The sequence below is a fragment of the Leucoraja erinacea genome, chromosome 14, assembly GCF_028641065.1.
Source record: "Leucoraja erinacea ecotype New England chromosome 14, Leri_hhj_1, whole genome shotgun sequence".
In the NCBI taxonomy this organism is placed as follows: Eukaryota; Metazoa; Chordata; class Chondrichthyes; order Rajiformes; family Rajidae; genus Leucoraja; species Leucoraja erinaceus.
The window spans coordinates 11,607,657-11,632,220 of record NC_073390.1 but is presented as its reverse complement, the minus strand read 5'-3'; the positions used below and the strand labels follow the sequence as shown (position 1 = coordinate 11,632,220).

General features: G+C 41.8%; 1 protein-coding gene across 1 annotated transcript in view; it reads left to right on the top strand.

Annotated features, from left to right (window-relative positions):
- The window catches only part of LOC129703274 (histone-lysine N-methyltransferase MECOM-like), a 703,041-nt gene that overhangs the window by 573,124 nt on the left and 105,353 nt on the right, over positions 1 to 24,564 (top strand). Inside the window, exon 3 of the mRNA XM_055645612.1 lies at positions 16,116 to 16,247. Coding sequence (XP_055501587.1) covers positions 16,116 to 16,247 — 132 coding nt within the window. The remainder of the gene's footprint in view (positions 1 to 16,115; positions 16,248 to 24,564) is intronic.

The window sequence follows — 24,564 nt, the reverse complement described above, 5'->3', positions numbered from 1 at the left end:
TGCTACAATCAAATAAAAAGTTACGAGGTGAATCAAAAAATGCTGTGGAAACACCGCGGCCGTTTTGTATAAAATTGTCGTGATCTCGGCTCTCTTGGATGGACAGTTGTAAAGGGGCGCAAACATGCTGATGATCTATGCTCTGCCTTGTCCAGTGCAGTCAGTCAGTCAGCCTGTCAGCTTTCACATCACATCTAGCTTTCATTACCAGTAGAATCATTCCGTGTAAAGTTACGAGTCTTTGATTGACCACTTTATTTTGGGGGGTGGAGGTGAAGGGTGGTGTGTGTGTGTGTGTGTGTGTGTGTGCGTGTGCGTGTGTGTGTGTGTGGGTGGGGGAAGCACAGTGCACAACTGTGTTGGTGGGTAAAGGGGTATGGAAGGAAGGGGGGGTCTTGATTTTTGTAACTGCAACTGAAGTTACAAGTTGAACGAGAAATCATCATCTACCTTAAAAAGCCTGCCGGTGAAACGGTAGGAATGATGCCCATCCAAAATTCTGTTTAAGAAATTGTGTTTAGTTAAAACGTGCACTCTTCAGATGAATAGAGATCATACTTCACCCATAAAATCTTTCAAAAGTCCTGAAATGTTTCTACTTCAACATTAGATAAGTAGTGTCCTTGCAAACAATAGTTAAACCCGGCTACTGTTTTCCTTCTGAACGGGCTGCGAACTTTTTTATTTGTTAGGGAAAATAACTTAACTCGTTCGATTCATATGCGAAGTGTAAATGCCACATCTAATGTTTTGCAGGTGTTAACAGGCTGGGGCTTTGTAAATTGGTCCCAATCATTCAATTCCGAACCGCCGATTGCTTATATGAAATTTCATGATGTGTAATGTTGAACACAAATGCGGTTTCACTGTTGCAATGAATTCTTACACTGATCTGTGCGAATGTTACAGTGTGTCGTCCAAGCTTAATGTTATCCCGTTGGCGAATGGCAATCACCTTTAAAATTCATCTATTCGCCGCAAAGCAAGTCGGTGGGTGGAAAAGCAGAGGATATACGTATACTCGTTCAGTAGTTATGGCTGCATTTTGAGGGTTGTTGATGCGAAGGGCTTCTGGAAAGAAAGAGGTGTCAAGCGTTTAAAGCGAGATGTGCATCCGAAACAGCGAGACACAAGAGAAGTGGAACCAAGGACTGGGATACCTTGGCTGTTAATAGAGTAGAGCTAGTGAACTGTCGCAGTTAAAAAATATATTCTATCGCTAATATAATAAATTGACACCAGTTCAACATTTGTGTTCGAACTGTTGTAATTTAACTTTCAAATATATATTTCATCGTGTGATCAAGTTGGCCGTTTGGTTTCAAGAGACAGAATGCATTGCCGAAGGATTAATACGATTTGTAGTGAAAATGTGCAAGTACTGGCTTTCTTGTATATATAACCAAAATATTACAGCTAAATTTATGACTGTAGAGGTTTCTAAACACGTTTTGTAAATAGTATTGACCCTGTATTTGCATTGTGTGCAGTACGTATTTTCCATTTGTCTGAAGGGATGTGAAACAACACCTGGATTAAGATTGTTGTTAATCCCAGGTAGGCAGAAGAGATCTCCGATCCACCCAGGGTGTTTGTGGAAACTGTTGATCTAATGCACAATTAGGACGGATACCTAACAAAATAAATTGCAACTTTAAATCTCATCTGCATTTTCACTCCTGCCATAGGGAAGAAGGTACAGGAGCCTGAAAACTGTAACTTCCAGGTACAGGAACAGCTTCTTCCCTACAGCCATCAGGCTATTAAACACTACAATCTCAAATAAACTCTGAACTACAATACATCATTATTATTATTATTAATATTATTATTATTATTGCACTACTATTGTTTGTTTTGTGTATGTGTACATATATATATATATATATGTGTATATATATATATATATATATATATGTGTGTGTGTGTATATATATATATGTGTGTATATATATATGTATGTATATGTGTGTGTGTATATGTCTGTGTGTGTGTATATATATATATGTATGTGTGTGTACTTGTGGGTATGTGTATATATAAACACACTGAACTTTTTTCTCTCTCTCGTTTATCATATTGTTTACAGTGTACTATGTTTACATATTCTGTTGTGCTGCAGAAAGTAAAAATTTCATTGTTCCATCTGGGACATATGACAATAAAACACTCTTGACTTTTGATTTACATATTGTGTACTAATTAAACTGTATGAGCCGAGATTTCCACCCCACCCTCTATCTGCCTTTTGATCAGCTTTCTAAAACAATACGGGTCATCGCCCTACAAATATTACTTGAATAACCATGAAAGGAAAATGTGCTTCAGGATTGTCTCCTCCCTAACAGTTTCTAGGAACATCATTGACAAAGTAAGGTCGTAAACTCAAAAAATGTGGCAGAGTTTGCCTTTGGCGGGCGCGGTATGATGTTGATTACAGTGTGTAGTTGGTATAGGGACACCAATGCAGCCAACTAGTGTGTAAAGATAATGCCACTCATGCTATATTGGCAATTTATATTTAAGGTCTGTATTTCTCTCTCCTTTAGTTCGCATTCCGGCACGGCAAAACTTTAGTATTGTTTTTGAATCTTTCTAGGCATCGAACTGCGATTTGGTTAAAAGTTGGCATTTCTCTTGTAAGTTATAATTAAAATGTTTCAGCTAAGGGATAAACCAGTGAAGTGATCCCGTGTCTGGCATTTTCATTACTAATAAATATCTAATATCTCAGCGTTTTAAACTGACATAACCTCCCCCGTCTCTAAGTGCACGTTGGGACGTTGAATATGTCGAAGTCAGTCTTTCGTCCAATCCAAAAGCCCCGACTGAAAAGTTCCCGGACATCAATCCCGAACGTGAGGATTCCGACCGGGCTGAACGTGGGAGCAGGTAAAACAAAATACTGAATGGAGAACTGGGAGCCGCTACGAGTGTATGAGGAAGATTAAAAATACGTCTTTAAAAGCCTCTCCCACGTGGAGGAATAAACAGATCACCAATACCCACCTCCCGACTGCTCGCTCTCTCTCTCTCTCTCTGTGTCTCCGTTCCCTCTTTGAAGTTAGAACAAGCGATTAGCGAAATTTGTCCTTCTCTGCGTTCCGACACTGATCGGGGTGGGAGGGGGGGGGGGGGGGGGGGGGGGGGGGGTGAAACCAAAATCACGGCAGGGATTAGTGGAGGGCAAAAAATGAGAGAGACCTCGGAGGAAAAAAAAAGTAATAAGGTGTCTGAAACGTGAATAAAGATCCCGGGTTAATAAAAAAACAGACTTGCTCTGGTTTCCGATTTGGTTTCCCATTGAACACAGCGATCGGTCGGTCGCTCCCAGTTCCTGAGCGTGGCGTGTCGCGTTTAATCAGCGAAGGTGTCGTTTTAATGAAGCGAACGGAGAAAGTTGATGAAGTACAGTCGTGGAGAGCTCTGGTAATTGTGAGAATGATTAATGGCAATCAAAATCACGCCGTCACAACAAGCGGAGCCAACAAAATATTTGGGGGGGTGGGGGAAAGAATCGCAAAAAACAAGCAGACTCTGGAGATACCGTCAGAGTAATTGGAGGAACAATATTGAGAGACTAAATACGGGGTCCCAGCCAAATTGCGCTTTCTACTTTATACCTCAAATATATTTTATTTGAGCTGTTTTATAATAAACAGTCATAAATTGAAACGTTTGGAACGAAAATGATAAAATAAAGTCTTATTCTTGTTTTCTATTTCTATAACTATTTCTTCCATTTTCATCCACTTTCGTATCCAGTCTAATAAATAAACCGGTCGGGGGGAAGTGAGAGAAATTTCAGTGAGTTGGAGACAGTTAACCTGGTCAATGGTGTTTATCTTTGTGGACATTATTTTTAACGTTACAATTTAGTTAGCGATGTCTGAATTATATTTTTTTTAATGTCCCCTGGTTGCCAACGGGAATGCACATATTGAGATTCATTGTTGTTTTTAATACTCAGGGCTCCCATACTATCTGCGCGTTATTCACCATGTAACATGCGAGCAATTAAACGTAGATCCTGCGGCTTGGAACCCCCTCCAGCAGCCCCGACAAATGGGGCGCCCGGTTTGGAGTCCAGATCCACAGTGTTTGATAAATTGAATCAACTAGATAGAGAGGGGGTGAGTGGGGGGGGGGGGGGGGGGGGGGGGCACGTAACTCTCTATGCAGCACATTATGAATTGTGGAACACTGCCACTGTTTGCATCGTCCATCATGAGTGGTGTTTAAAACAAAATGTTTAATTGAGGCGGCAGATTCCCAGTCCCCGCTGTATGGCTGCACCAACAGATTCCATTAATTAAAAGCCGGTACACATGTAAATAATTAGAGCAAAGAGACGGCAATTATACAATACAGTCCTCAACTTTTACACACATGGCCCATGTAATTGCGCCTACACTCACTCTCAGTACAATATCAGATCTTCGCCTCCCCAGTTACATAAAACCTATATATATATTAACAAATATAATTTGTTATTCAAATTTTAATTTTAAAAGAGGAAAACGAATCAAATGTTAACCTTATTCTAGCCTTAAAGCAAATGTTTTTGTTTTACTTTCGTTTTATTAATAGAAAAAAATCCACGTTATGTAAATATTATCAAATATATTGACCTCTCAAGATTTTCCATCTGCCCGGAGACGGACTTTATGGCATGTCAGTGCCGTCATAGCATAACTTTAGACTGGAGGTGGCCGTCTGAATAAAGAGTGGTCGGATGCTTAAATTCCTCTATTCTCAGTGTCAACCCCTCACACTTTGGTTTTTGATCATTTCAAGATTTTATTTTCATGGCAACGTTTCTAAAGCACCGAGTCACCGCGTGTAAGGAAAGCGAGCGGTCTTGTCAACTGGCGCTAGGAGGTGGATCGGTTAACATTTCCGCATGAGCCGCAGGTCGCTGCTTCCCTTCCTCGGCTCCGAATAACAAATCACCTTTTTTGCACGGCGAATGAAAAATATCCTCTTGCGGCGAACTGCGGAAAGTTTGCGAGAAAGCAGAGGGGGGGGGGGAGGGGGGGGGGGGGGGGGGAGGGGGGGGGGGGGGGGGGGGGCTGAAGCTTTTAGTTCCCTTTCTGGTTGAACTGAAACCATTCATCTTACACAAATCACTCGTTGAGGATGCGTGAAAATTAACACGGGAACCGCGCCCGCTGAAAGTCGGGATGAGAGGACAAGATCAGTCCCAGGAGACCCAGGTCATGTTGGTGTGCGTCGCTGGATCCACTCATCCGAGTTTAATCACATCGCACTCGTATCAAAGTCGAAATGAAGTGGCTAAAATTAAGAGACCAACCATTCAAATTGCAGAAGAGAATTAAATACACCAGCATTCCTAATACACTAGATTCGAAATCACATCTAGTGTCTATTTAAATACACATTGTGTACAGAGGCAGAATCACAAACTCAATCACCTACACGGTCTCGGGCACACTGCACACAGAGGTATACATGTACAAGGACCCAGGCAAAGCACATGCTATCATTCTAGGGAAACATACTTGAATGTAGTTAGCAGGTGTTTGACGACACACTTACACACATACATTTTAATAAACAGCTTTAATCCCAGCGTCATTGTGATTTCAATAATTATTTCTTGTTTAATAAGTGAGTGAAAGGTGACGAGGAATCTGATCAAACTCAGTGTCTTTAGGAAGGTGCAAATGGCCGCAGTGACAGTCCCACTATTTCTAGAGGTGGTCGGTGATGGTTGGGGTCGGGATGTGTATTTTGTGGACAGCGTCTCACGTTGCCTCTTCAGAATCAGATTCAGATTCAGATTTGGTCGACACTATTTTGTGCGGTTCTAACCGACTAGCTACTGGAAGGGAAGTATTACTTTTGGGAGAACACGGAGATTTATTTTCTACTGGCACTCATTGGATTCGATTCCGGACAGCCAGTAGCCACGAGATATCTCTTGGTACTTACCACGGGGCCGGGAGAGCAACAGGTGGAGTTAGTGGGGTGAGCGAAGGCGGGTACCTCACACCTGTTTACTCGAAAATCGTCTCGCCTCCTGGAGTTTACCTGTCCAAATGTTTCATAAACATTGTGATAGTACCTGCATCAACTACCTCCTCTGGCAGCAACTTCCATACACCCATCAGCCCCTGTGTGAAAAAGTTACCCCTCAGCTTCCTAATAAATCTTTACTCCCCTCACCTTAAATCTAAGGCCCCTGGTTCTAGATTTCCCCTACTCTGGGCAAGATATTTTGTGTTTCTACCCGATCTATTCCTCTCATGAATTTGTACACTGTTCAGTGAAGGTAATCTGCAAACCCTATGTGATTTTAACAATGGCTGTCCCTGAATGGCCTGGCATGCGATGAGTGCTTCAAGTAAAGTAGGGTCCTGGAGTAGACAGGTGAAGGGGTTTGGATATTCCAGCATCAGCCAGTTGGAGAGACTGGAAGGGGCAGATCCTGCAGAACTGTGACCTCTCATGAGCAAAATTAGGAATCACAATGATGAAGCTGCGAAATTGGGCATAGCATTTTTACCTAAGGCATAATAGATTCAAGGAATGCTATTAAGGAAGATCACTGATGCAGAGAATTAAAAGGGGGATAAGGAAATAATTGACCAATGGGGAGAAGGTGATATTCACCTTTTGTTACTTCCGACCCCCCTCCTCCCACACAATAGAATCGCCCTTTAATTCCTCTGATGCAGATCATTAACTCACGATATGTTGTAAACTCTATCAACTATTTCAGCACAAATCCCTCTTGGCCATCCCCTCTTTTTATATTTTAAGTATTTTTCTCTAAAACCCACCTTTATGCCAAACCTTCTGTTACCCCTCTTAATCTCTCCTTTCATCTTATACTACAAAACAGAAGCAGGCCATTTGGCCCATCAGGTCCTTGCCATCTTGCAGGGGAAGAATCTCTGCCACATTACCGCCCTCCCCATTCCCCTGTATTCCCCTGTACCTCTGCAATTGGCTTTTTCTCATGCATGCCCTTCACCTCCCCCTTGATTTATGATTCAGTATCGATTCATTCATTTCAGTCCTCCTATCAAATGTCTTGGGACATTCTCTATCTTAAAACTACGTTTTTTATGTTTGTCACTCTCCGACATAAAAATTGGTTTGCAGAACTACTGGCTTTTCCTGTTCTGAAATCCTTTGCAGGAAATGTCTCCCCAAGACGTTGTTTAAAGAGGAAAGCTTCTTTTAAAAAAAAACCCTTGTTCGTTTTAAAGGGGAGATGGCACGTGCCAATATCACATTTTGTATGAAAATAACTATTTCAGTTTTATTTATATTAACTTCAAAGGCTCAAAGGGGCAAAGGAGTTATTTTCCTTAAGTATGCATTTCATTATGTTTTAAATATTTATGTGTTCAAGGATGTCAGTGCAATTCGGTTTGTGTGCATGTTTTATGTGCTATTTTCGTATGTGTAGTTATCTGCATGTCTGCTTTTTTTCTCCTTATCTTGTTGCACGAGTCCATGAACAGTGGGCTTACTTCAATAAGAGCTGTATTTTTGTTTTTGTGTGTATGTCCATGCACAGTGAAGAGAGAGAGAGGATGGATATTTATTTATTCCTGTACTTTTTGTTTTGCATTTCATCTCTGATATAGTTGTCCCATGTGTCTCAAAAGCCTGTATTCTCTTATATCGTCATACTGTCCCTCAATGTGACACTTTGTCAGGTAATTGTTGAAGTAAAAAGCAACTTGAAAGATATGAGGTGATACCAGGTTCCCAGATGCATTGATGTAAAGGGCATCTCAAATATGCCCCATGGACCATTGGTATGTCTGGACAATTCACTTTCCTGCATTTGATTGTTAGGAAAGTCCATGACTCCTATTTTTGGTGGTTATTATTAATATGTTTCCAATATTAAGACAACAGTTATGCATTATCACTGAGGCGATACTGTGTGTACTGTATTCACTGCCCCTGAGCCCTGCAACTATTCAGGATGAGGGCAATAAAATGCCCCAATCACTTTGGAAAAACTCTACGTTTCCATCTTTATTTCTTGCCTGTCCCTTTTTTTTCTTTTTTTTTTTTAATTTCTTTACAGTTTCCTAAAGCCACGGGTTGTGAAAATTGTCTTTGGTGGGTAAAGCAACACTAGCAATTGGAAATTAGCAGCCGGGTTTCACCAAATCCATATCCTCCTCAATTGAAATCAATGAAAAAGAAAATTGAATGTAGTGTAAGTTTGACTGCCAGTTTGTCGTTGATTATTTTATACTCATCCCACCATGGTGTTCACCCCGCCCTTGACCCTTAAGAGGCACAGATTCACGAATCTATTCCAGCTGGTCACTTGCAATGTCTGAGCTACTTGAGTAAGTGGCAGCACACTTGTTTCCTGCAGAAAACATCACGGTTCTCGCCCAGTCTGGATACAACCATGGTTTTCCTTTCGGGGATACAGCCAAGTAATAACCTCCCTATTCAAAACTCACCATCCCTATTCAAAGACCTCGAAGTAAAATGTGGGGCCGAGTTTGACATCGGGGTACATTGTCACACGGGGCACTGTTATTATTCTGTTGGGGGTCGCACAGAATGTAAGTGGATGTCTCTTTAGGGATGCAGTTTCCTTTGTACGTATATGCTTTTGTCTGTGCATATCTGTGGGCGTATGTCTGTCCCGGCGAATCTGTCCACGCATCTATCTGATGGTGTGTGTAAATTATTTTATATAAATGCGAATGTCATTAGGTCTATCTATCGAATCGATTCTGAATCTCCGTGTGTACAAGAACTAGCGTGTGTATGCTTTGATGACCCGGTGTAGGTGTACTAAGGTGACAATTCAGGTTGGGGAAGAAAACTTTGTTTGTGATGAATTAAATCGTCCCGATCACTGCCCCTTTAAAAGTTGCCGTAGATCGAGTTATTTTCATCAACATGACTACACCGTATAAGTTATTAATGTCATTTCCTGGATGTCTGTGACTTCTCAACCGATGCACGATGTCGCAGTCAATTGTCCAGCTTCTCCTTGGTTGTTTGGTCTTATCGCCAAGTGTCCTGGTATTGTTCTGGCTATTCTTCGGTTACAACTGGTCAGAACTGCTGTCAGGCCACCACGGTCAAATGGCACAGAATAAGGCTCGGAATCCCAGACCCAGGAAAATCACATGAAAGTTAGAAGGTTTTCCCCACGCACAGTTAGAATCACAACTGCTTACAGTAATGCTGAGATGAGCATTTTAGTTACGTGTAAAAACAAATGGTATATTGGCCAAAATCGAAATCTAATGTCGGATCATTTTAGTATCGATTGCGATTGCCATCTGCTGGTTAGTTTGTGGCATTGGCGCGCCAGGAAACCGAGTCCGGCTCCCAGTCTCACAGCCTTATCAATATAAACCTAATTTGCCCAGGACTTGCACCCGATTCTCGACCCTTTTGTTTACACAGCAACATTTCCTGCTTTTCAGAGAGTTGTGCTTTGGTTTTTTTTTAAAAGAAAGAAAAGCCAGCTCTATATCAGAAACGCAGAACAACTGCACATAATAGTAATCAGTTTCCCAGCTCGCCGCTGCTTCTATTTAACACACAATGCATCATAAAACAAATCCCCCATCCTGACAGGAAGAAAATAGAACAGCTCATAGGTCCAGCTTGCCCAATTTATTGCTGAATTAAAAAGGTCCAACAATGGACATCTTGAGGAACGGCAGGAAACTGGCGGCCAGCAACCGGGGCTCGCTGGATGTTCTCAGCAGCGCGAAAGCCATGGGAATCTCTGGGCAGGTTTTGGTGCTATTTACAAAGGAATCCCGGAGTTTATCCGGCAATACCTGGCGTCTCATTTAAAGCCGCGCGTCAACAATTCCACATGCAACAAAACAAACACACACACACTGTGAACCTGAAAATGTAATATTGAACTGTTTCCCCCTTACAACGTCAGGAATAGCGAGTTAGTTAAAGTAATACAATTTCGGCGTGCACTTTCGGGGTGTTTCGGCAAGGTTTGTATCATCTGTATGCGGCTTCCCACGACAAATAATTAATATCCTTGAGGAAGGCTGCACCAAAAACATAAGGTGCAGCGCGCTGCAGAAAGCGCTTTGGAAGTCTCTCCTGTGTTCAGATTATGAATAACCATCAAATAAAAATAATGATTATATCTTTAAATGGATGAACGAAGCGTTTCTTTAGTTTAAAAGTGCTATCTGCACACACCTCTCTTTAGTCGTTCGCCTTCGCCACCAGAATATATCTCATTAAAAGTTTAAGGTCAAACGGAATAGATTTCACAATACTTTGTTACAGCCACTGCTGAGAAAAATCAGAATGTTTTAAACAAAAAGTTTCCTTCTCTCCTGAGTCTTAGTCTGAGGAAGGGTCTCGACCCGAAGCATCACCTATTCCTTTTCTCCAGATATGCTGTCTGACCCGCTGAATTACTCCAGCATTTTGTGTCTGTTTTCGGTCTAAACCAGCATCTGCAGTTCCTTCCTATTACAAAGAAAAGTATCATTTATTTTACTGAATGACACGAAGCCAAAATGTCCCCCCTGTGTGTGAATGTGTCTCTCGCGGGGTTAGCATCAGAGAGACAGTTTGACCTGATGGCTTGGGGTGGCAGAGTGAGGAACGGGTCTTGGACTTGAAAAAGGGTAACCGCGCGGAGAAAGGCCTCGGCGTCTGAGCACCTTGTAAAATGTTAAACAAGTCAATTAGCAGATAGCTGGACGCTCATCCCCCGGGCTATCAGAATGAAATAATTGAAGTCTCGTCAATGGGGGTCAATGGGGGAGGGGGGGGGGGGGGGGGGGGGGGGGGGGGGGGGGGTAGAGACCCCAAGGGTGCAGCCCGGAATGCCACGGACACTGAATGATCAGTTTGTTCATGGGAAATCCCTTTCCTATACGTGACCTCTGATCTATTCTTCCTGTCTGTCCTTGAATGAGTTGCTTTTCTGAAGAGGAGCCATATGAATATGTATCTCTGAGCGTGTGGATCTGAATGTGAATCTCTAAGTGCATGTATCTATCTCCCCGCCTGAAATATGTTTATGTTCTGTAAGTACTCGTTGAAGTTATGTTAACAATCCTCGTTCCAGGGTATGTATATGTAATTTTAATAAGCATGGATAAAAGCATTTTCAGTGTCATTGTAATTCACGTCCCGTGTTAAAAGGCCGTCTACATTTTTAAATAACTTTGTGTTCACTTGTGTTACTTGTTTTTTTTTTTATGTGCATTTATCGTATGGAAAAGTTATCTAGTAATTGGCACATTTTTAACCGAAAACTGCCGGCCTCAACGCTGCCATCAACACCTCTGATCCCTCCGCAGCGGAGAGTTTGCCAAACATCTATATCGTGTCTACCCGCCGATGCTTTATGTTACTGGAGGCAGCAGGAAAATGACCCCAACTCTGTCCCAGTCTTATTCACTCCGGCAACCCAATCGTAGTTTTCCCAAGGTAGAGTCACCCTGGGCAAAGTTGCATCACTGGGAACAGATTTTTTAAAAAAATATATTGAATAAAACACTTCGAACCGTTCAAAAGGATAACGAATAGCAGCACTGCCGAGTAACAGTCGGAGCAATGCAGTCGGAGGCAGCTGAAGTGTTGGCTCCCTTAGGCCAATGGGTCTAGAGCCACTCCAGTCGAGGAAACCTTGAAGTAAGAGTGGAAATCGAGATAGCTCTGTGTGGCCAGGGATCCGATTTCAGCAACTGATGTGTGTAAACACAAACCTTGTGAAGCTGGAGTGGTGGGTGCGGGATAAAACAATGATAAAACAAAGTATAATGCACTCCCCGTGAAATTGTCCTTTCAGGCACCACACAGCAATTCTGTTCATGAAAGTGTAGCGAGGGCAACTGGCACCGATAAAGACAAAAGTTTCGAAGATTTCACGGAACATATTTAACTAAGCAAACTTGAATCACAAACGGAACCGTTCTTTATATTAAGTGCGTTACACGTTCTCAAGTTGTTCAAATCGGCCCCTGTTTTTCTCTTTTTTATTTTGATTAGTTATTGATTTCCATTGTGTTAACAGGGCGTATAACTCGATAATGCTTTACCGGTTAGTGTGGCCGCAACAGCGCTACGTTGCCCGTCTAATGTTGGCTACTGATAGACGCGTTATTAAGTGGCAGCTCTCATTGTATCCTGACTTGCAGCCGAAGGTAATGCAATCGCGAGAGAAAGAGAGGGGACGCTGTCTCTTTAAATCCAGCCCATGTTAAACGGTCACCGGGTTACTGTCTTTTAATGAGCTCGCCAGGAGATCGCTCTCCAACAACGACCTTTCGCTGACCTCGGCGATCGAGGACGTGTCTGACACTTCATCAGAGCGAGAAGAAAGGAAGAGACAGACGGAGAGACAGGGAAAGGAAAAGGGCGCTTTCGGTCCAGGGAAAGCCGCGTGTTTGCAGGGAACTCTCTCTCCACCACCCCCACCCCACCCCCCTCCCTCCCTCTCTCAGCCGGGAGCTGGTCCGCACTTGCCCCCTCCCACTGTAACCCCCACCCACCCCAGTGGGCCAGCACGGGGATCACTCATCCCCACGGGAGCCGCTTCCCCCACCCCCCCCCCCCCCCCCCCCCCCCACCCCCGTGATTCTTCACAACTTGGTGGCCTTGACCGAGCATTGCTGCGCCGCCCGCCGAATAAACTAACCCGGAGTGTTAGTGTGTGAGTCAGTGAGAGAGAGAGGGAGAGAGAGAGACCGGCGTAGAGGCTGGGATCAACCACCCCCACCCCCACCACCGCCACCACCACTACCACCAAAGCAGGAGACAGGGCTGTCTGGGAAGGAGGGGAAGGGGGCAAAAGATCAGCCGGGAGTTAAGCCCTGGGCGGCCAGACCAACTGGATTTGGATTGTGTTAACGGCAGTTGAAGCAGGTTGGTGTCTGTGAACGCCCCGTCCAGTCCCATCCCGAAGGTAAGCGCCGGCCCGCCGCTCCCAGCCCTCTCTCACACCCCAGCGGCAGCGAGGAGCGGCCGCTGCCCTTCGCCCCACCGCCCGCTCCCTCCCTCCCTCCCCCCCTCCCACCAAAATCTTACTCTTTCTCTCTCTCTCTCTCCCTGTGTTTCCTGCAAGTGCACGGCCGCTCACTTTTAAAACAAGCCGGCAAACTCGGAAGAAAGTTGCTCTCCGTTCAAACTTCATCCTGTTTTCTTTTTTTTATTTTAAAAGACTCTTTCCCTCGCCCTGCCAACACATGCACACGCATCTGGCAGCGCTGTTACTATGGGCCTGCCCGGTGGGAAATGTTCCCGGTTAACGGGAGTCTCCACACCGCCAACTCCCCGGAGCATGGACCCCCTGTAACAGCGTGCACCCCCCTCCAAACAAAACACATCAAAGCAGAAATAAAGTGCAACACTGCATAATTCCCGCGGGTTCCTGCCGCATTATCGGGGCATCTGACCGCCCTTGTCCACTGTCTCTGTCTCTCTCTCCCCCCGGCGTCTCGGGAACGGGAGCTTCCTCTTCTTAGACCGGAGACAGACCCGCGTCCTACATTGTCTACCTCTCGCTTTCTAATCGAGGCCCTTCCATGTAACTGGGCTTAAAACGGCACCTGTGGAACCAGCCGCACTTTCGACGAGTCTGTGCCCCTGAACGAGAGGCGGTTTTGAACAGCGGCCACAGTCCCTGACGGCCTGTGCATGTGTCTACCGCTTCACCCACTTTCGCTTTGCCACAGATATCTAATTATTAACAAGAGGGTGAAGGAGCACTATCTACAGAGAGTCTGAACCTTTCTATTTTCATCCCTCGCCGTGTATAAACAGCTAGTTCTATATCTCTCTACATCACCGTCTATATCTCTCGTTTCCCTTCCCCTGACTCTAGTCTGAAGAAGGGTCTCGACCCGAAAAATCACCCATTCCCTTTCTCCAGAGATGCTGCCTGTCCCATTGAGTTACTCCAACATTTTGTGTCGAGCTAGTTCATACAGATGTGTGGAACCACGCTCCAGATGTTTACCAATATGACCTATATTTATGTAGGTCAGATCACGGTATCTTCACTCTCAATGTGCGGTGATCAACGTTTTATTGTGTTTTAGAAGCGCAGCAAAGAGGGTACATAAATAATATTCATGGATACTTTTACAATATACATATTTAATACTAATAGATCATAACATATTTGGATAAAGCGCGACTCAAAACTCCTCCTTCAATTTTCGGAGACAACTTCCCCGCTATCTGTAAGTGGCGAGAGTTAATGTGAAGGCAGTCGTCTGTCTCCACGCCGAGAGTATCACAGGCCGCGAATATTTTATCCACAAAGTGGTTCTGAACGGCTGCAGTTTCTGGAGTTTCACCGTTGCCCTCGATTTCTGTAATTTCCGTAAACTGTGAGGGGGGGTCTGCGCAGTTGAGAAAAGAGGAGGCCGGATTTACTCAGTTAAGATTAATCTAACAGCACCTTACCATACAGTAGTCTGTCCCTGAAAGTTATTGCAAGTTAATGATCTGGAGCAGCTCCTGTAGAGGCTGTCTGATTTGCATGTTATAGTACTTGAAGGTTAGGTAAACAGAGACTAGCCTCTTAACCTTCAGTCGTTGCGAGATAGAACCAGTTCTTCCAAAAGAAATGCAAATATGTTTTCGACGAAAATAATATTTCGGGGGAAGAAATGTTTTAAATGAAGTAGCTGTTTCAACTAATTGCAGCGTTTAATCATTGATGGAGTCGGGATAGTTTCGATTTCCATTGTCTCGGCTCGGTTCAAGATTGCACCTCCTCAAGTCCCTTTCCAATTGAAATGTATTATTTGTGGTTTGAAAGTCTATTTTGACGCTAATACGCTTTTTCTAAATTCCGGTGGAATACCAGAGTATTTATGTCCCTTGCCCTCATACCTGTATCAATAGGTCCAGTCGCATGTAAACCCATTAAAACCTACTCGACACATGTACCTCCGTGTATTTCCGATCTTCGCGATTTTTTATTAAAGCGTGTGGGTGTGTTCAGTATCAACGGTAAAGACTCATTTTCACAATTAAAAGACGTAGCTGTTAGTGTTTGCAGTTGCCACTTATTTTAAAATGTCCAAAATCTCATGAAAGTTGCATGGTTTTGAAGGTTACATATTATGACCTGATTTTGTTCAATAACTATCTCACACAAGTAATGGACTGAATATTAAATTTCAAGCATTAAATGTTGCCCACTGGCCACGGGGTGGGCGGAGGCACAATAGTTTGCACTTGCAAACGGGTTATGGTTTTTTTTATTGCGTGGATGGCTGCAGTAAATCTGTAGGTGTGTTCCCTTGTGTCTTATGACACATGTATGCACAAAGATAATGAGCCATTGACAAACAACTGACTAACGTTACTGTTGACATCAAGGTTAGCATTCCCCATATAGAGTTATTGTCAAATACAATTAAAATATCTCAATCTTTTAATGTTGTATTAACTTGAGTTTCTGTATTAACCCTCTAAACCATTCAGAAACATTTTGTTCATTCCTGTTTAATCTAATCAATGTAATAATGGGGATGAGAGCAGCAGGCACAATATCAATATTTTATGCATCTTTGTGGATAGACACAGCAAAATATGTTTGTGCAGACCCACCACTATCATTGTGTTTTCATTGAATTGTGCACATTCTCCAGTTTGTGTTCAGACAATCAAACATTTGTTCAAGTGAAGTTAGTGCTGAATGTAATCTTTGATGGAACCTTTAAAAAAAAATCACCTCAGCTACCTAGTAATTATAAATGGTTAATGCAGATATGAAGCCTTTGCATCATCGATGTTGATTTCTTGGGGGCAAAGAAGGGGAAGGAGGTCATGACCTAGCAAAGTAAAAGTCAGAGTTATATTCCACCCTAAGGGAAAGAGTTGAATTATGATTCCTTTTCCACTCCCATCTTATCATCAGAAAATGCCCACAAAATGTTAACCTACCTCCAAAAATGCATTCAGCTAAAGGGATTATTTATAAATCTTCGCTTACAATACTGTAGCGACATGTATGTGTTTATGTGCACATGTATGAGCGAGATGTTTTTTTCTGTAGCTATGTGGGAGGTACGTAGTTTATTTCGAGCTTCCTTTGTGACTCAGTCTATATTGATTTTATCTCAACATTTTTCTTCCAGGTTTTGGACGAGTTAGGCAATGTAAAGTTCTGCATCGATGCCAGCCAGCCTGATATAGGGAGCTGGCTCAAATACATCAGGTTCGGACGGAGCTATGATCACAACCTAGACGCATGCCAGATAAATGATCAGGTATGTTGAAAATACTTGCTTGACTTTATCTCTCGGGGATTCAAAGGTTCGTCACCATTGAAAAGCTTAGAGGAGAACATAATATCTGATAGCAAAGCTACTGTAGATCTTTATGTCCCGTTTGCCCTTGTGTTAAGTGGCATAAGGTAGATGTTTAACACAGATTATGCCTCTTTTCCTCACAGAATAGCAATTATATTTCTTCTTGTTGTCCTTATTGTCATCTCTTGCCTCTTTGTTGTTTTACGACTCCTGTTTGAAAACACACAAATCATTGAAATTGTCTCCCCACCACAGAAGCTGCTCAAACCTAATTGCATGTAAATTGTCTGTGGGAAGAAACAGTAGACACTAGCAAAGCATTTAATAACCAGAGCCAAGTTACAGAAACTCACATTTTAAATGACACGGTTTTAAAAACATGTTTACACGTTCTCCAGTTATTGAACCTACATGAATATAGTTACCTTAATAATACAAATAGAATTTATAGTTTTCCAAAAGAAAATGGGATGAAATATAAAGAGTGCATTGTAAAGAATTTGTATTGACCTCAGTTGTATTTCTCTTAGTGCAAGTACAGGAGACTAGATCAATCCCCAATACTTATTAATAATCCTGTCCGCATATTTTATGTTTAGATCTGTTACTTAGTAATTTATTATCAAAATGTGACACAGTGTAGTTGACACGCAGTGGCAGCACAGTCAAGTTTCCTCTCCATGTGCAGAGCTATGCAGGAAATGTGTACACAACTCATTACAGGACAAGTATTTTGAATCTTTGTAAATTACAGAATCAGGACTCAATGGCTATTAGCAAGAATATGAGAGATGGGAGAGTAGGATTCAGTGGCAGGTGTTTATACCAACGTTTTTAGATAAATTAGATTTCAGATAGGATAATAAATGGAAAGTGTTGCTCTATTAAAGTTAGAAGGAAGCAGAGGGTGATGGTGGAAGGTTGCATCTCGGACTGGAGGCCTGTGACTAGTGGTGTGCCTCAGGGTTCTTCGGTGATGGGCCCATTACTATTTGTCATCTACATCAATTATTTGGATTAGAACATACAGGGCAGGATTAGCAATGGTGTTGAAGATACAAAAGTGAGTGGTTTTGCAGATAGTGAAGATGGTTGTGACAGATTGCAGCAGGATCTGGATCAATTGGCCAGGCGGGCGGAGGAATGGTTGATGGAATTTAATACAGAGAAGTGTGAGGTGTTGCATTTTGGGACGTCGAACAAGGGCAGGACCTACACTGTAAATGGTCGGCCTCTGGGTAGTGTTGTAGAGCAGAGGTATCTAGGAGTACAGGTGTATGGTTCCTTGAAGGTGGAGTCGCAGGTATATAAGGTGTTCAAAGAGGCTTTTGGCACATTGGCCTTCATCAGTCATATTACTGAGTATAGAAGTTGTGAGGTCATTTTGCAGAGACGTTGGTAAGACCGCATTTAGAATATTGTGTTCAGTTTTAGGCACCATGTTATAGGAAATATAGTCAAACTTGAAAGGGTTCAGAAAAGATTTACGAGGATGTTGCCAGGACTAGAGGGTGTGAACTATAGGGAGAGGTTGAGTAGGCTGGGTCTCTATTGCTTGGAGCACAGGAGGATGGGAAGTAATCTTATAGAGGTGTACAAGATTATGAGAATAGATCAGGTAAATGCACAGTCTCTTGCCCAAAATAGGGAAATCGAGGACCAGAGGGCATAGGTTCATGGTGAAGGGGAAAATATTTAATATGAATCCAAGGAGTAACCTTTTTCACACAAAGGGTGGTGGGTGTATGGAACAAGCTGCCAGAGGAGGTAGTTGAGGCTGGGTTTACCTCATCATTTAAAAAACAGTTGGACAGATACATGGATAGGAGAGGTTTGGAGGGATATGGACCAAGCGCAGGCAGGTGGGACTAGTGTAGCTGGGACAATGTTTAAGAGGGAACTGCAGATGCTGGAGAATCGAAGGTTACACAAAAAACCTGGAGAAACTCAGCGGGTGCAGCAGCATCTATGGAGCGAAGGAAATAGGCAACATTTCGGGCCGAAATCCTTCTTCAGAGCTGGGACAATGTTGGCCGGTGTCGGCAAGTTTGGCCGAAGTGCCTGTTTCCACACTGTATATTTGTATGAATGTGACTAAGAGCATTTTAATTTTTGAGTGAAGATTTAATCAGCAAGAGCTTAGGTTATGGATGGACTTGGATGTGGAACTGGGCTGCAGTTGCAATAGAGTTGAAGTGGGAACAAAAGCTTGAACAGTTTACTTCAGCCTGAGGCATCAATAGGAAGGGGATGTGTTGGTGAGGAGGTTACTGGGTGTGTGACATATGGTAATGATGAGGCTTCACTAAAGGAAATGCTGGTTCAAATAAGCCTGCATTGAGGAAATCACCTTAAGTGCAAAGACCCAGTGAAAAGATAGAGAGGTCAAGGACAAATAGAATATAGTCACAAAACGTCACCTATTCTTTTTCTCCAGAGATGCTGCCTGACAAGCTGAGTTACACCAGCATTTTGGGTCTATCTTTGATATAAACCAGTCTCTGCAGTTCCTTCCTTTACAACAAACAGAATATAGTTTAGTTTAGAGATACAGCATGGAAACAGGCCCTTTGGCCCACCCTGTCCACATCAACCATCAATCATCCATACACTAGCTCCATGTCCTGCACGCTAGTGGCTATTTATAGAAACCAAATAACCTACAAATCTGTTCATCTGTACTATACCTGTACACAAAAATATATGCAGAGCTCATATTGAAACAAATCTATCATGCAATACTGTCACCAAAGGGCTGCACGTTAAGAGTCCAGCGTGTTTCATTGTCATATGACTTAGACAGAATGATAAAATCCTAACTTACAGCACAACGGAAAATGTAAGATGCTATCCTGTAAGCAATATAATAAACACCCAAAAAATGTCAATATATAAATATATATAGATTTTTTTTCATTTAGTATATTGTATATACACATACTTACAAGTATACACATAAAACAAACAAACTAACAATAACAGTGCAAAAAGACAAAACCATTGCCCCCAAGACTATGTAGTTCAAAGCTTATTTAGAGTTGTAGTGTTTAATAGCATGATGGCAGTAGGGATGATTGGATAGAAGAGGGGAACTGCAAAAGATGTGGCTGTACAAAGGTGACAAGTGAAATTATTGGTTGAGGCAGTTTGTGTGCATTTGATGAATAAAGGTAGATATAATTGAGACAGGTCTCTCCCGTGGAATAAGGCAACATGGACAATGTCAAAGAAATCACCATTCTTGACTTTACCCTTCTCTTTGATGTAGCAGGTGGATTAAAATTCCAATCATCATTTCCTTGGGCAAGTAGACAAGGATGTAGAAAGGGAAATAGGTGTAGGAGATGATAACAAACCAAGATATTGCAGATCTAAAATCCCATAGGCAAACAGAAAAACATGAAAATACTCATCAGGTCAGGCAGCATCTGTGGTGAAAGAAAGAGAGTTAGCATTTCAGTTTTGCAAGCTGAGATGGGTGGAGAGCAGAATTGATCAGAAAAGGTTGATAACATTGTCAAAATGTAACTGCTCCTTGCATGCAAAGATGGAAAAGAAAAGGCTATCACAGTTTATTAGGTTTCAATATTCAATTAGGTAAAGCCATTTTGCTTGGCGTTGTTCTTCATCCAGTAGCAGGAGTTAACAATAGATTTACAACATATCATAAAGGGATATCTTCTGCTCAGGATTAACTCAGTGATGCCTTTGAAAGGGAGGAAGGGACCGTACCGAAGAAAGGTGAAGTTTTCTGAATGCAAAATATACGGATGTAGATATGAAAAGTCTATAATTAAAATCAGAAACCTCTACCAATACGTAGCAAGTCACGGACAAGGCCTGGTTTACTGTACTAACCAGAATGATTCACCTAGGAGGGGGCTAGATGCTAAAACTAGGCGGGCAGGTAAATGGGAATGGGTGACAGAGTAAGAGATCAGTCCTGCAATTAAGATAACGTTGGAATAGATGATATAAAGTCAGCAAACCAGACGTTTAAAGAGATGTGAAGAAGTTCAGCAGTACAACTGAAGAAAATATTAGTTAATAACAAATATCACTGGCAAAATAAACAGAAGATTTTGAAGTTTATGTATAAAGAACTGACCCAATTACAAAAGCAACAATTGAATTATAGTCAATACCACAGCCGGGAACCATTCATCTATTAGAATGCTTTATTTGTTTTTCATTGGGTGGGATTATATTGAAAATTGGGCTTAGGAATGATTAAAACATTTTTTTTTAAATTTAGCTGCATTACACTAAATATTTCTTTCCCCTCAACCTGTTCATTGTGAGATCTGCTTGTTCTTATTCTGATTAGTTTTCTTTCTAAACTGTTGATTTTATTTTATTACGGTAATGTAATTATTGATGGGCTTGTTGGTAAATCAAGTTAAGTACAGAGTGATGGTAGGGCCTGATGGATGGATGGCCGAAACTGACCTGAAATTGATCACTGAGGCAGCGGCAGAATCTGAGAGTAGATAATAATATTGTTGCAAAGCTGAGCTTTGGTTTCCTAATCATGTCTTTTTTTCCAGATGAGGATAATAATCTTCTTGTGCCAATGGATAATTTTTTGTACCTTTGTTTTGTTAAGTAGTAGAATACGTTACCACATTCAATGTATATAAGTTATGCAATGAAATTGCATTATATGATGATTACATAGGCTAAACATTACATGAAAACAGTGGACAAAAGAATTTCATTCAAAAGTCTACAGGCATTTGTATGTTAATATAGCACAGTATGGCTTCACGCTTTATGGAGAGAGTCTTGACATTTGCTCTCTTTTTTTAAGTGGGAATTTTGCAATGATTCCTATTAATTCTGACAACGAGTCTTTATTCCAAGCAGTTTATTAATAAACAGAAGCTTTGAAATTACCATGTCTAAATAGTAACATAAGAATGGTTAATTTGTTGGTATTGAATTCCACTGTTTCATACTCTAATGAAAATGGTAACCTGTTAACTCTAAGTGGGTTATATAAATAGCAGTCAAGGGAATTTCATATGAATCCCTTAAGCATTCTTATGCTAATATTTGCACAATGTATTTCCAGGCCAGAGATCTCACACATACAAGCACAAAACACATGCTTAGGCCCTGGGCTGCTCAGGGAGGGTTTCCATTCGATTCAATGTGTTCTCCCAGCAAAAAATAAGCCACAGCATAGCAAAAGATTGCACAATTTGAAGCACTGTTCCGTTAGATCAAATAAGTTTCTGCAATATTTTAGCCTAGTTTAAAACGAAAAATCATGATGGAATTTGTCGCTGCTCATAAAAGCGGGCAAATTCTAGATTCAGATTATTCACCATAACATTTTTTTGTAGCTTAGAGTGCAAACTGGCCCATCGGCCAACTGAGTCTGCACTGACCACAATCTGTACATTATCACTACCCGACACACCAGGGGCAATTTCCAATTTTTACCAAAACCAATTGACCTACAAACCTGTACGTCTTTGGAATGTGGGAGGAATCGGAGCACCTGGAGACAACCCACGCGGGTCACAGGGAGAATGTACAAACTCCGTACAGACAGCACCCGCAGTCAGGATCGAACCCGGTTCTCTGGCGCTGTAAGGCAGCAACTCTACCACTGCACCCCTGTGGGTTATCAAGGTAGATCTTAAAATGAAGTATCTGTTAATAACGTGCAAGAATAACATTTTGAAAGCTTTTGAATGTACATAAATATATATTTAAGTATATTCTTTGCACAAAGAAACTGGCAATTGATTCTGTATAGTTTTTAAAGTATGTTCTGCACTTTGAAGCCAGGTTTCTTGCATATAGTGAGTGAGACAATCTAATTAAAAACACAAAGTGCTGGAGGAACTCAGTGGGTCAGGCAGCATCTGTGGAATGGGTGGACTGGGTGGCTGCTGAGTTCCTCCAGTACTTTATGTTTTGCTCAAGATTACAGCATCCGCAATCCTTGGTGACCTATTGAAAACACTTCCTTTTATGATTGGACCCATTTTCAGCTGTAGTAATCAAAATCATAAATATATTAAATAATGCCTTTAGAGCATCATAAAATGTTGCTAAATTGTCCTGGTTCATGGTAGATATGCAATAGCCAGTGATTTGCAAATTGGTTTGTGGGACCTTGTGGGAAAATAAATCCAAAGTTAAGACACAAAATGCTGGAGAGTAACTCACTGGGACAGGCAGCATCTCTGGGGAGAAGGAATGGCTGTCTGAAGAAGGGCCTTGACCCGAAAAGTCCCCCATTCCTTCTCTCCAGAGATGCTGCCTGTCCCACTGAGTTACTCTCCAGCATTTTGTGTCCATCTTTGGTTTAAACCAGCACCTGCAGTTCCTTCCTACACAAATACAAAGTGTGTTTGGTTTTGGGTGCAGCTTGTGGGACCACCAAATGCACCAGTTGCAGAAATTCCCTAACCTGAAGAATGTTAGATGTGATTGGTCACTACAATTCATTAAACATCTGATTCACTTTATTTAGAGAGGATTTTTTTTCATTGATACATTCATCATCTACTATTTTAGTACAGTGTTACAGCACAGACACATGCCCTTCAGCCCAACTTGTCCATGTCAACCTAGATGCCCCATCTATGCTAGTTCCATTTGCTTGTGCCCACATTCTACAAATTATTTTCTACTCATGTTCCTGTCCAAGTGTATTTTAAACGCTGTTATATTACCTGCCTCATATGCCTCTTCTGCAGCTCGTTCCATATACCCATCACCCTCTGAGTTAAAAAAAGTCACCCCTCGGGTTCCTATTAAATCTTAGATACAAGGGACTGCAGATGCTGGTTTACACAAAGAGACACAAAGTGCTGGAGTAACTCAGCAGGCCAGGCAGCATTTGTGAAGAACATTGATAGGTGAAATTTCAGTTAGGAACTTTTCTTCAGATCTTCAGACTGAAGAAGAGTCCCGACCCAAAACGTCACCTATTCATTCCACTTTGAATCCTATTAAAAACCCCTATGTCCTCTGGTTCTTGATTATGTAAATTCCGAATAAAAGATTCCGCACAATCACCCCATCTATTCCCCTCATGCTTTTATGCACCTCGATAAGATCACACCTCAGCCTCCTGCGTTTTGCGTAAAAAATGCTGGCCTGCCCAACCTCTCCCTATAGCTCAGGTCCTTGAGCCCTGGCAACATCCACATAGAGGTTCCATAATTCCATAAGGGGAAATCCATAAAAGCATGATAATTCTCCACAAGTATAGCCAACAAAAATATAGCCATTTTCATGTCCGCAATGTGTTTAGGAAAAAAAGTAGTCGAAGTCTCATCAGTTTTTGTAGCAACAGATAAGGATGTCCCTTTTCCTGTTTCTCATACTTTAATGATGATTGTTACTGAGTCAGTCAATTACTTTACCAGCCTTTACCAGTTCTTTGGAATCACACACACACTCATGACTAATTCTTTTATTGTCACAGACCTAACACTGCAGCTGAGCGAGCGGACTGTCCTCCAGACAGCTATGATCTTTGTTTGCATTACTTAACTGTTATCTTGAATTCCGTTTGGGAGTGGTCAGGAAAAACAGCTTATTCACACCTTTCTGGCATTCTGCTAATGATGTGCACTGGGGAATTGCTGACAAGATAAAAGACACTTACAGAGATGTCTGCTAAGGTCCGGGCAGTCTCGTTTTATTGTTTAATCTTTGGGATAGCACAAATTAGCCAAACACTCATGTCGAATTTTACACCAATTTACTTAAAAGGAGGTTACAAGTCAAGGAAAATATAACCTATACTTTAATGGTTTACACATATTTTTCCTCTACTTTTAACTATACATACTGTTTCTTATTCTTTATTCTTTAATCCAAGCCTTATTCTTTAATCCAAGTATTATCAATGTATTGGCTGGAACAATGATGCTGGGCCACATTTTGCAAAACTCAGCTATTCCACCTGTGACTCCTTTTGACCTTAGACCTTTGACCTTTGCTGTTAAATTGACCGAATATCAGACTAATCAACTCCTAGATGAGTGGCAAGCCAATGCATCTATTGGTTAGCAAAAATCCTAAATCTTCCTATAAGGAATTGTCTTATCAGTTTTTTAGCTACTTACCTGGAGTAAACACTAATATATAATCTTGCTTTTCTATTCAGTTCCGAGCATGTACTTCAACAACTGGTCCATTTTCAAATTTGCCCCCTTGAAGTTACAAACCACTGCTCAAATATGTTTCTGTCTTACCTTTGCCTTGCCTTTTTAGTTTAGTTTAGAGATACAGCATGGAAACAGGC